This window comes from Eriocheir sinensis, unplaced genomic scaffold (genome assembly GCF_024679095.1).
Source record: "Eriocheir sinensis breed Jianghai 21 unplaced genomic scaffold, ASM2467909v1 Scaffold830, whole genome shotgun sequence".
In the NCBI taxonomy this organism is placed as follows: Eukaryota; Metazoa; Arthropoda; class Malacostraca; order Decapoda; family Varunidae; genus Eriocheir; species Eriocheir sinensis.
Window position 1 is genome coordinate 178,262 of NW_026112198.1, and position 14,387 is coordinate 192,648.

The window sequence follows — 14,387 nt, forward strand, 5'->3', positions numbered from 1 at the left end:
ATCGAAATACATGCAGATAGACAGACACTTACATAGCCAGATGAAAGACAGATACAGATAAAGAGCCATATCTCAACCGACTCCCACTCATACACACACACACACACACACACACACACACACACACACACACACACACACACACACACAATGATACTTTTCCAATCCACTTATTTATCTCTATACTTGATGAAGCTGCCCATATGACTGATCCAACATGCCAGTAAAACACTATAAACCTCAATATATCAATCCTTAAAAATCAAAACAACCTTATAGGTGTGAATATGACCACGTACTCATATACCCCTTTCAGCTTTCAAATATATATATATATATATATATATATATATATATATATATATATATATATATATATATATATATATATATATATATATATATATATATATATATATATATATATATATATATATATATATATATATATATATATATATATATATATATATATATATATATATATATATATATATATATATATATATATATATATATATATAATCCCAGCATGGACAGGAGGATGAATGTTCGCTCGTAACACAGCCACAGTGATTGCAATTCCCTGTAGCCGCGATCCATCAGGGTCAGTATAACAATATTGGTTGCCAGCAGAATGGCTCTTCAAACACTCACTGTCACGACCATACAGAGGTTAACCCGTACGATCCGATCAGAGGTATATGGGCACCCCCCCGTGATCCGGCTAAATCACGAAAAAATCGAGTGTTACAAAATTGAATGGAAACATTTTTATCATCAATATACTTATTATGCGCATATACTGGTAAAATATTTTGGCAATACTCAATTTAGTTTCGCCGCAACAGAGCCTTGAAGTTGGAGTGCGGCGTGATTTGGCAACCTCCGCTCCGTCCCGGGCGAAGGAGGGAGGGTGGGGGAAGCTGGGGCCTCCAGCGGAACGCAATAATGCGACTCCCGCTTCTCAGAGACGATGTTCTGCTGTTAGACTGTCTGTATATGTTGTGTGTATTTGTACATGATAAGAATTTTCAGTATGTGATGAATTTTACCACACAAAATGAAGTGCATGAAATCGTATAACACAGTCTATGCACATGTAGTTTACATTGCACAGTTACATATTTGCCTTTTTTGCATAAATAATGTTTCCTGTATTTACAAATACCGAACAGAATATATCATTTTATATAAAAAAAAAAAGTATCCACTATTGTATACCTTAGCTTATGATACGTACATAACTTATTTTACAGTCATAGTACTCACAGTAACATAACTATTTTCCTTACACTATAACTATACTGTACATATTTACACAGACACTGTTTTTGGTGAGTTTTTCGTTTTCTCTATGGGTTTTTCTGTGTGTGCCACCGCAAAAAGCAGTCCCCGAGGCACAGCCCCACGTCACACTCAGGGCACAAACTCGTCACTCGGGTTCTCTTGTTTTTCAGTTTACAGACAACACACTGTACAAGGCAGTGTCTGTTTTCACCAGGCTTCTTTGGTGTCAGTGCCAAGTGATGTCTGGAAATGTAGGCTGCCCCTTGAAGCCTGTCTGGTCTCATCGTACTGCGACGACCCCGTGTCAGTGATGTGACAGTGCCATGTTCCTCAAGGAGCTGATATGACACGTTATACACAAAATCCCTGAACTTGATCTTAGGCTTCGTGGGGTCGTAGCGGGCCACCAACCAGGCGTTGTAAGCATTCAGCATTGTCAGGTCAACTAGGTGAAAAAAAAGTTTCTGGTACCATTTCGTCGACTTTCTGACACACTCGACGCCACTCAACATGCAGTCTGATTTATCAATGAGACGCATGTTTTCGATGTAATCGATGACGACGTCGGGCTTCTTGATGGGCTTGCCGGTTCTATAGTGTTTTTTGTCAGTTTCTTTGATTTTTCCTTCGTGGATGGTGGAAAGTAAGTGAACATCCCTCCTGTCAGTCCATTTTATGGCCAGGATCTTCTCAGTCTGACGGCGGGTTATGGTTCTAGGTTTCTTTGCCCTCTTCTGTCGACGTTTGATGTGGGCCGTGATTTTGCTATCGTCTTCAGTATCAGGAGTCTCACTACTGCTGGGGTGTGGAAGGAGAACTTGGTCATCCCTATGAAACTTGGGCATGTACTTTCTCTTGGCCTTGACTGTGCCACACATGCCTGTCTTCTGTTCATGCAGGTACTCACAAAGGTATGGGCTGGTATACCAGTTATCGGTAAAGAGTACATGCCCACTGCCGGTGTAGGGTTCCATCATTTTCTTTACTATCTGTCCTGATAAGCCCAGAGGATCGCCAGGACGTAACTTCGGAATGTCGGTGTCGGTGCCAGAGTACACAATGAAGTCTAGAATGAAGCCTGTCTCGCAATCACAGAGTACGAATAGCTTTACTCCGAAACGGTGGCGCTTTGATGGAATATACTGCTTGAAAGCTACCCTTCCTTTGAACAGCATCAGGCTTTCATCAATCACTACTTTCCTAAAAGGGTAAAAGTATTTCCTGTAGTTCTTGAGGATCATGGACATAATGGGTCGAATCTTCCACAGGCGATCTTCCTTGTTGGGCTGGTCGTTGTTTGCGAAATGAAGGAATGACATCAACATTAGGTAGCGGTCCCTAGACATGAACTTGGGGAATAGGGGTGTTGATATCATTGGATCACGCTTCCAGTAATCTCGAAGGGCATGCTTCTTGATTAGGGGCATCACCAGAGCTAGGGCCATGAACACAAGTAGCTCCTCAGGAGTAGTATCAACCCAGGAGGTAAAACGACTGCGGGGGCTAATGACCTCCGTCTTGTGTTTCACCCAGGCATAGTACTTGTTTGTTTCGTTGACGATGACCCCCAAGATGTCGTCGTCGAAAAAGGCCCTGAAGAAGTCCTTCTCAGTCGCTTCATTGTCGCAGGGCCAGGCAGAACGCAGACCCGAGTTACTAGGGTCAAAGTCATGCAATTGTGGTATGAAATTGTCCCCCGGTGTCCATTGAAATTCCTGAACCAAAGTATGGCTGGGTTCAGGCTGTGTGTCTTGCTGTTGATGTTCTTCCGCGTCTACCTTCTCCTCCTCCTCCTGGTCACTCGTGAAATAGACAGAGATGCCGTCAGCATCGTCACTTGATTCCCCAACCTCCCCACTATCGCTGTCAATCACCCAACCCTGTCGCTTAGCCTCCAAATCTTCGTCGCTGTCAGAAAAATCGTCTTGTGTGGCGAGTATGGCGACAAATTTGGAGGGAGTGAGGCTGGTGGTAGAACCTACGTTGGACTGGCAGGGTGGCGTGGGATTAGTGGTCGGGCACTGGGTGGACAGGGTGTTCTGTACTAGGACAGACTTCACCTTCCCTTGGACTCTAATACCACCTTTTCTACCATAACACGTCCCTATAGAAGTGCCACTAGTACAAGGCTGAGTAGTAGTAGTAGTACTGGTAGTAGCAGTAGTAGTAGTAGTAGTAGTAGTAGTAGTAGTAGTAGAGGAAATAGTTTGGAGAGAGACAGTTGTGGTGATAGGCAGTGTGCTAGGCTGTGAGTGAGTAGATAATGCACGCGCTGTCCTCCTCTCTCTCCCGTGTGGTCGACCTCGCACAGTCGACCTGCCTGCTCGACCTACAGAGGATCCATGGGTGGTCTTGGCACCCCTTGAAGCTGCTGGGGCACCAGTAGAGGCCATAAATGTCAATGCAGAGGTGGATAATAGTGTAGGCTGGGTGGTGGTGGTAGGAGTCACTATAACTGGGCTCAACCCACTTCCTCGCCCTCTCATTGCCCTACGAGGCCCCAGAGGATGAGATCGCCTTTCATCCTCACTGTCACTAGAATATACTAGCTTTCTTTTCGCTGGAGGAACCATTTTCACTAAGAAAATGATCAAAAAAACAGCAAATATGGTGCGCATCTGGGAATCATGACTGTACTCCACAAGCGACCTTGGCAAAGTGAGCGTGGTGGGTGTAATTGAAATTTTTCCCACCAGAGGCGTAGTGGGAGGGTAGGAGTACCAGTGTAAGCATTTTGACAGCGTTACCAATTAGAGCGCATTTGTGGTGCACTGCTAAAGATCCTGTCCATCTGGTAAGGGGACCCTAACTCTAACAAAGGCTTTTAGAAAGGGATACCATGAACTCAATATTTTTGCAAAGAGTGGACCTCAGCAAATTGTTAGCCAGTCCTGCTGCTTTACTGACTGATTTTGAGGTGAGAGTGAAATTTTAGACTGTTATAACCAGAATACCCAAGAGTCTATGTACGCGTTCCAGAAACAAGTCTGACATCTTAGTACTACACTCTTATTGGTGTTAAAATGCAGTCCCCATGAGAAAGCTACCCTAAGGATAGCATTTATATCCCTCTGACAAAGAGATAGGTCGAAAGATAGGGTGGTGCAAAAGTCATACTGACCAGGTGGCGTTAGGTTCTGATTAGGAGCATTAGTACTGACCAAGTGGCATTAGGGTTTGACCAGGTTGGGATAGGTTTCGTTTAAATTATATTGAGGCACAGACACTTTTTTCCTGTGTATTTCATGATGGTTTTCCTTATGAAGATAGTTTATTTTTCAGGAATAATATAAAACTGTCAACTTGAAAATTGAAAAATTGACACACTTTATTTTTTTTCCAGAAAGAAAATATTCTATTTGAATAAATTGTTTATAAATACAGTATTAGGATTAGGACCTGTCTCCTAATGGTAGATGAAAATACATTCTTCTGGTAGATTTAGATGTGTTTTAAATGATCCCCTCATTGTTTCTGTTGTAATTCAGTTTTTATCACCTCATTCCTCCTCAGAAGTTACACATTTGTGACAAAATTAATTAACAAAGCAACCAAAACACCAAAAATTGATAAGTTCACCTATCTCATTGCTAAAAACATTGTTGTTCTTAATGAAGAACTTGGTTCACATACAACACAATGGTGTATATCTTACTGTCAGAATGTTCATTCCTGCGATATTAGTTTTTATATAATTTATCATTTCCTCCAGAGTCCACCCACATTAACCTGCACCATGATGGTCTGCAGGGGAAGAAGGGGGGAGGGGGGGGTAGAGGAGGAGATTCAAATCTAAATGTGCTGACCCGATGGCGATAAATACTGAGCAAAGTGATGATAGTAATGGCCAAAGTGGCATTAGGTACTGATCCAGTGCCAATGAGTACCAATCAATGTGTTAAGTTGGATTAGGTTAGGGAATATTGCCCAAAACTGTAACTTTAGCACATGCTTGAAGATGAAAATACATTTTTCTGGTAGAATTTGGTGCTTTTTGTATGAATCTGCTTATTTTTGTCGGAAATCCTTCAGTTATGTGGGGGAAGGGTTTAAAAAAAGGTTCATTTGCAATGAAAATGAAAAAGTATAGTTTCATCTGAAAATCTGAGACAGGTGAACTTATAGTACAGTATATACTCACCCCAAAAAACAAACATTTTTTGTTCGCATGCTCGTATAATTAAACCTAACCGAAGCTAATCCAGCCTAAATCTAACCTAGGTACTCGAACAAACCTAATGCCACCTTGGTCAATACCTTAACCCCATCCTGATCAATATCTAATGCTGTCTTGGTCAGTAGCCAACGCCATCTTTTAAAAAATCGATATCAGCATTGCTTGGAATTTTTACGCATATATTTTGGGTTCAAAATGGTATATCTATACAAATACTGCTCCAATTCTTTGTATTGTCATCCTTTCCTAGCCCCAACAACCCTGAGGACTTGTCAGAAAAGCAAAGTTTAGGTGGGGGAGGCCTCAATAGGCGAGATTTGGCAAGAATTTCCAACAAATCTATGTAAATTTCCCAAAACCAACATCATAACCTCCTAGCCAGGGTTCTTTGACCCCCATAGTAAGTATCCTATCATAACCTAATCCTTAACATAACATACCCCATAACTTAACCTCGCCCTTAACGTAACCTGACCTGAAAGAGGGTAAAAAGGTAAAAATAAGATTCAAAGACTTACCTTTGATCGAGGTTATTTTGCTCCATTACGTTGAAATGGCAAGATGCAGGCTTGTAGCAGTAGTAGTTGAGGTTGATGCACCTGCACCAGACGCCCTGGTCCTTGGCACCATCTCAGGCCGTGTACGGTTTCATGGACGTCGGTAAATTAGAGACAAGGAAGGCCCTACACTTTTCCTTCCCCTGTCATTATTAATGAATCTCAGGTGTCGCAACTTGGTGTGAACATGCCCTAAGTATTCACCTGTGGAAATATGTCGATGCAAATGTGATTGGTATCCATTTTTTTGTGAAAAATTAATGTACGGTCATGGGTGTCGGAGCGCTGCTAGAAGATGGTTTGGCGACGAGGAAAAGCTGCCGAACTTTATGTAAGTTCTGATTTACTAGGCCGAACTTTGCGTTTTCCTTCAAAATGTAGATACAGAAAGCGTTAATCTACCCATACATGTCAACAGAACGATCTTACAACATATAATAGCGAAGAAATCTGAGCATATAGATGCCCAGGCTCAATTCTGCCCGAGGCTCAGTTTTGTCGATGACAGGGGCCTATATTTTTCCTTCCCTTGTCATTATTAATGAATCTCAGGCGTCGCAACTTGGTGTGAACATGCCCTAAGTATTCACCTGTGGAAATATGTTGATGTAAATGTGATTGGTATCCTATTTTCTGAGAAAATTGAATGTGCGATCATGGGTGTCGGAGCGCTGCTGGAGGATGGCTTGGCGACGAGGAAAAGCTACCGAACTTTATGTAATTTCTTATTTAATGAGGCAAATTTTGACATGGTCTTTGTCATCATAATAAAGAATGATGATCATGCTAGCTCTAGACGCCATATCAGTCGAAAAGAAGCCCACATACACGAGCTTGAGCTAAGATAACAGAGGCATGTGGATTCCCGGGCTCAATTTTGCCCGAGGGTCAATATTGCCCGTGACACCGCCCGCCGGCGTTCCAGCGAACACATCATGATTGCCCGCCTTTTTTTCGCATCACATTATGGGTATAGAACTCCACGTAGTACATAATTTCATTTTAATTTTCATATATTAATGATGATAACACAATGATTGAATTACAAAAAAAAAAAAAATCGAAGAAGGATACACGTCACTGGTGAATGTTAATTGTGTTATATGCGCGCGCGCGCGCGCGCGTGTGTGTGTGTGTGTGTGTGTGTGTGTGTGTGTGTGTGTGTGTGTGTGTGCACATAAGTGTATATATTATATGCCCATGGTCGTTTGCAGTTTCTGGAAAGACCGATCGATTCATTATCCATCACATACATACCATTGGGTCACATTCATAAACAACGTCTTTTACATACGCATTTACAGCATGTCACTGCAGGAAATGATAATTATAGTCTTTGGAGTACGGAGGCCATCCGTCGATTTGACGTCAGAAATTTTGCTGACGGTGGCCGCCCTTCTGCCGACTGTTATATTTGCTGGGAGTACGGAGGCCCTCCGTCGAATTGACGCTACAAATTTTGCCGACGGTGGCCGCCCTTCTGGTAACGGTGCTGGTTTGCTGGGAAGGACGCGTCGGTCAAGTAAGAATTCGGACTGAGCCCGTTCACGTTTATCCTTAAGATGCCAAGGACGCGTCGGTCAATTAAGTAAGTGATCCAAAACTTGTTTATCGAAACTCTCTTGCTCTAAGTAGAGGTGTATCTTATGGACATACCTTAAAGAACAGGAATTTGCAAAGCTTAGTATTTCTTATAATTATTTACTCTGCGCTGGCTTTACTTTGTATTGCAGCTGACCGGCCGGCCTGATGACCAACTCTTCCCTAGCTCGCCTCATAAGAAGGGCGTCTCCATGGCCGAGTGGTTAATGCGGGGCATACCATCCTCCATCGTCCAATGTGGGGGGGTGGGGGTTCCGTTATGATGATATACTATAAGGATAGCCCATTGAAACGTCATCGATGACGTCATGACTGCGGTATGTCATCTGGTTCACTCTCTCGGTATAAAATGTACTAGAAAACCCTTATTTATTCTTATTCACGGTCAGATTTTGTGCCTTTTTCATTGCTAAGGATAAGTCATTAAATTAGACAGCTAATACTATACAATAATATAAATAATGTGAGAAACATGGTAAACAAGCTGCAGAAATATTGATTGGTCTGTTTACCATCGATGCTAACGTTTTCTAAACTTTTATGAACATTAGTGTTCTATAGCTTAATTTGCAGGGGTAACTAATCCTGTATATAATGAATTATTTTTTTTATACATATCTTTATATTGTATAATATTTACGCAATATTTTTACTAAATGAATTTACCTTTACCAAACTTTTACTATGGAGCTTTGTTTGCTTTTCTTTGATGTTATCACTTTCTTGGAAAATGTTTGGACCTTACCCGCGCAGACTTCACCCTCACTATATTAATATTTTCGTTTGCAGGCCAAAATCCACTTCTTTAAGGTGTGTTTGTCTCTAGGAAACATAATTAACTTAAAACCTTGACGACTTTCCGCAGTTGAGCCACTGTAACACCCATATACACAACAGATCACCATTATCACTGAGCACGCTACTTTGATAACATAGTGTTGTGCTGGAAGCTTCCCCCGGGGTCTATGGGCCTCTGGAAGACTGCGGGAGCAGCGAGCAGGGGGGCGGGGAGCAAGGCCTGCCCACGCCCCACGGGGCCCGCGGTCAGGCGCCAGGAAGGAAGTGTAGCTAACTCGCCCAAACGGACTATTTGTAACAGTTTAACTATAGCAGTACCCGTGGCAATTCTGTGGTCCACCTTCTTCCTCTCTCTCCTACTTTTCTTCCTCTTCGTCTTCTTCTCCTCCTTCCTTTTTTCCTTCCTTCCACCATTACTACAGAAGCCCTCGCTGCCATACACCTACTCTGGTCAGCACAGCCACTTTTGAACCCTCCCACACTACTTACGACCCACATATACCTTCTGTTCAACAGCCAACATGACCCCTCTACCATATCAAGTCCCTTCCATAACTACCATAGCCCCTTGTAACCATCTCCCGTATTACTGACTACCGCGCAAACCCTACTAGTAGACACCCGAACGTGGCCCCGCAGACACTCGCTACCATACATCTCTCTCTCTCTCTCTCTGATGGCATGAAGCAACGGAACATGAATATTCTGTCTGTCTGTCTCTCTAACTGGCTGGCTGGATGGATGGATTAATCTGTGGATGTTCTCTCTCTCTCTCTCTCTCTCTCTCTCTCTCTCTCTCTCTCTCTCTCTCTCTCTCTCTCTCTCTCTCTCTCCGTCCCATACCCACTCACTACCGTACAGGAGTGATGTTGCACCTTGCCTTAAATAATAAATATTTTCCATGGTTATACTCAAATCATGAGAACATTGTAACTGAAATGAAATCACTCATTTATGTGTTATTTTCATAATCCTAAATAATGATATCATAACATGCCTTCACAAACGCTCGCTTGATCGTGACTGGCGGTTGAATGCACACGACGCCATTTTGCACACGGCACCGCGGCGCTTCCTTGCAGGAAGGAGACAACTGTCGATGATTTGGCCAATGCTGACATGTCAACAAAGAAAATAGCCGGGATGATGAAGATCAGTAAAAGAACAGTCCAACGATGGAAAAGGAGGTATGGAGAGGCTGAAAGTTTAGAAAATACAAAAAGATGTTGAGGCCCTCGTCACACCACCCGGCAAGAAGGCGACTCCATCATTCAGTCAGCCACCCAGAACCCTCTCACGACGGCAGTCGAGATAACAAGAAACATACAAGTCAACGTTGCAGTGCAAACGGAGAGGAGGCGGCTTCGTGAATCTGGCCTGCATCACCGGACGCCCTCCACCAAGCCTTTCCTCACGCAGAGAAACAGGGAGGAGTAATACATTACATGGCGCCATAGTTATTCCTATTCTTGTTACTTCTTTATCATAGTACTACAAAAAAGTCAGGACATATATTTCTGTTAGCTTGAAGTAATTACGGTAATTCCCCCTCGCCCAACAACCAAGAGTAGGCTAGGCTAGACTCCGTAATTATTGTCTTATAAATCGCCCGCGTTCAAATCCTCTCTCTCTATTATACACACACACACACACACACACACACACACACACACACACACACACGTACAAGAGCAATACAATATATGAAGTCTACTTATGAACGCTAGGCATAAGTTATAATATATTTAATTATAAAGTTTATTACATTGGTCTTCAGACAAAACAGGAGGAATTGCGATACTACGGAGGAGCCAAAATTGCCTTTGGCGGCTGAAATACGACATTCGTCACTTAACATAATATTGGTTGGTGGTTGAATATTAGTAGTTTAGGATAACATACCGTAATATTACTCTCCCCACTGCTGAGGTGATCAAGTCCGGACACACGTCCATCAAAACCATAAGCTACAATTAAATCGCACAACTGTTTCCCAACATATGCACATATATACATCAACAAAGAAATTGTAAGAGAAGACCCATTCTTCCCCAGGCAAACGCATCGCACCACAGCACTCGCTCATCCCTATACAGTGACTGAAAGAATGACGGTTAACCCTTACCGTAACCGTCTTGAGCGCCAAGATACTTTCATAGTGACATGAACTGTTTAACAGTTAATATTCTCTGTACGTACGTTGCACCATCTTTATACTTATACTACCAAATTTGACACACCAACTAAAGGGGTAGCATAATGAATCAGCTTCCTTAGCAGAATAATGTGCAGAGTTACTTTAATTATTTTTTTATCTGATGTTGTGGGGTGTGTATCTAGAAAAAGTAGTAATAGTTTTATAAATCTATATGTACTACTGTTGAGTTCTGCTGAAAACATTCAAATTCCTGTAAATTTAGTGATCGAGACATATGTCACATTATGTGTTAGTAGGCTAGGCCAGTTTTTTGCCTCACTATAAGAGAATGGTACGGCATTCCTTGCTGTTTCAGTCACCGATATTTTGGTAGGGATACAAGAAGGAAATATGAAACACACATAGTACAGTATGGACGAAATACAGCATCCATGACAGCTCAACTTCAGATTTTTTGCAGTTCTCTTGGTTAATTTTCTAGATTTGGTGCATAAATGTTCCAGCCTATTACAAAACGGTCATTCTGTACTAGTTTCATATTCTGCTGCATTGAAATAACGTAATAGCAGGGGCTTTCCCATGCTCTCGCCATGGCTTTGGGCAACATTGCCCACGAGAGGTGGGCGTGACGTCATCGTTCCCTGTGACGTCATAACAATGACGTCGGAGCGCAATATCCTTTCTCTCTCTGATCCTTGATTCTAACTGCCGCCCCATAAAGCTTCTATTCAACAAAGAAACGTGTCCCCTCTGCCAGACCCACTCACTCCGTGAACCTACTATGCAACACGCAACGTGGACTCTCTCCCATAACTACCAAACCTACAAGGGTCGAGGCCATGGTATACTGGTTAGTGGATGTAATAGATTTCAGCGCACAGCTCCCACATTTCCTGGGTGTTCTTGACCCTGACCTCTCCTTCGAAAACCATACATCTGGTTCATGGTGGGCAAGGAGAATCCCCGTTCCACGGAGACCCACTCGAATCTGGGATTCTTTTCTCAATCTCGACTGCTAGATGGAGTGACAAAACTCACCGGTTAGCGCGGGTATATATATATATATATATATATATATATATATATATATATATATATATATATATATATATATATATATATATATATATATATATATATATATATATATATATATATCGCTAACCGGTGACTTTTGTCACACTAACAAGTCCTGCCCGGCTCAAAAGTGAGAAATTATGCTACCTAGATTTGTCCTGAGACCCAAAAATGCTATCTATCTCAGGCCATAAGGGCGTAAGCCCACGCAACATTTTCGGGTTGTTTGATTGTCGCTGCAGTGACCATGACAGACATACTGACTGAGAGAGTTGGGGCTCTGCTCGTCACTCGTTTGATGCTTCTGCAGCGCCATATTATTATACACAAGGCTCTTCCCGGTGGATTCCGCCATCAGGTGGCGTGACGTAATCTCCAGCCTTGTTTGGCTGTTGTGGAGAGAATGGTTTGACGAGTTAGACGTACCCTAACGCTGTTAAGCCCTCGCAACATTTTCGGGTCGTTCGACTGTCGCTGCGAGTGACCATGACGGCCATACTGACTGAGACTGGGATGGGCCTCTGTTCGTCACTCTTTTGATGCTTCTGCAGCGCCATATTAGGCCTCCAACGAGCCTAAAGTGAAAACTATACGGAATATACAAGGCTTTTGCCGGTAGATTCCACCATCAGATGGCGTGACGGAACCTTCAGCCTTGTTTGGCTGTTGTAGAGATAATGGTTTGACGAGTTAAAGGTACCATAACGCCCAGCGTAGGGATGGTCAAATTAAACGCAACTGCTATTAGTAGTTATCCTTGCGACTGTTGATTGTTCCCCGAAGGCGCGCGTGTTTGTGCAGTGTTAAGAGATCGAACGTGGACGTGATTTTTCCTTACGTTCATAGTTTTTTACCCCAGTGTGTGTAAAAACCCTTCCGGATGAATTGCTTCCGAAACTCCTTACATTGATAGTTGTTTACCCCAATGTGTGTAAGGGTGTTTGCAGCAAGAGTACTCCTCTGGGTAAATTGTTATACATTCCTTACATTCATAGTTCTTTACCCCTGTGTGCAAGGGTGCCAATTAATTGAAAATACGCTTACACAGTCATGAGATGGACGTCTGATCATCACTCTTGATATGCTTCTGCGTCGCCAGCTTAGGGTCAGGTGGTGGGAGGATTCCGCCATCAGGATGCGTGATGGAACCTCCAGCCTGGTTTGGCTGTTGTGAAATGGTATGATATGAATGGATAACTGAATGAGAGAGAATGGGTAATGGTGTTAATGAAACAAAGATCCTATCTTATATTCATTGGACATAATAGATAACATAAGAACGCAGGAGTTCACAAGAGGCCGGTAGGCCTGTACAGGCAGCTCCTTTGACCCTAAGCTCCCGTATCTAACCCCACCTAATATCGCTGCCCATGAATTTATCTAATCTATTTTTGAAAGTGACGATTGTATTGGCACTCACCACATGACTTCTAAGACTATTCCACTAATCCAACACCATATTATTAAACCAATTTTTGCCTATGTAACTGTTGAATCTGAATTTATCCAGTTTAAACCCATTACTTCGTGTCCTACCCGGTTCCTCTTACCAACAAAAACCTTATGAATGTCTCCCCTATTGTGCCCTTCATCCATTTATAAACCTCGATCATGTCTCAACGCACCCTTTGCCTTTCTAGAGAATGCAAGTTTAACTGTTTGAGTCTTTCCTCGTATGGCAGTGGCAAGTTTCTTCTCAACCCCTGAATCATCTTAGTCATCCTCCTCTGCACCGATTCTAACATTTGATATCCATTCTATAGTAAGGTGACCAGAACTGATACAATTAACAATCAGTGGTTTGCATGAACATATCAAATGATCCTTAATATATATACGATAATAAACAAACTGGTGACAGGAATTTCCCGCCCTGTCAAAGAAAAGTGCATTTTTCCGCAAAAAAACTGAACGATGAATTGCCGTGCCTATATTGTCTATATTGCTAATTCTCTTCTGAGCCTATTCAAGTAGCTGAATTTGTACTTAATCTTAGAAAATTAAAAGTGTTTGTACTGGAAAAGCTGTCTAAGTACTCTTTGACTTCCTTCACTTGATCAGGACCATCGAACTGGACGTGATTTTACGTCGTTATGGCAGCTTTATTATCTGTGAAACCCTTGATGATTTCGGAAATTAATCATTGTTTACCCCAATGCTGGGGTGTTTGCAGCAAGAGTACTCTGGCGATGACAGTACACTTCATCTGAGAATTCTTTACCAATTGACGGGTGCCACTTAATTGAAAACGCTTTGTTAGTTCTGATAACTGCATATCATCTATATGCTTCTCATACACGCGCTAGTGTTGTATTCCGCCATCAGGGTGCGTGGCCCTCCTGTTCTGTTGTGAAATGGTATGATATGAATGGATAACTGAATGAGAGAATGGGTATATGCATGCCACTCACACTACTATCTTTTATTCATTGGACATAATAGATAAGATATCAGAGGGGCTCGGTCGAGTCTCTAAGTAGGCCGGTAGGCCTGTACGAGGAAACTCCTCAGACCCTAAGTTCCCGTGTATCTAACCATAGTTGATATCATTGTCCATGAATTTATCTAGTCTATTTTGGAAAGTGATTCTTGTATTGGCACTACCACATGACATACGTAAGCCTATTCATCATCCACACCACGCTGTCTTGGGCGGTGTAGTAAACCAATTTTTGCCCATGCTGCAGTGGCTCCTGAATTTATCCAGCGTAGACCTATTACTTCGTGT

At 42.4% G+C, this 14,387-nt stretch overlaps 1 protein-coding gene across 1 annotated transcript; it reads right to left on the reverse strand.

Moving 5' to 3' along the window:
* Positions 1 to 676: 676 nt before the first annotated feature.
* On the reverse strand, positions 677 to 12,216 carry LOC126994607 (piggyBac transposable element-derived protein 4-like). The gene is made up of 2 exons (XM_050853918.1): positions 12,145 to 12,216; positions 677 to 3,278 (listed from the first exon to the last, which is right to left on the reverse strand). Exons 1-2 carry the CDS (start codon positions 12,214 to 12,216, stop codon positions 1,356 to 1,358), a joined length of 1,995 nt encoding a protein of 664 aa, XP_050709875.1. The 3' UTR covers positions 677 to 1,355.
* Between the last annotated feature and the right edge of the window lie 2,171 nt (positions 12,217 to 14,387).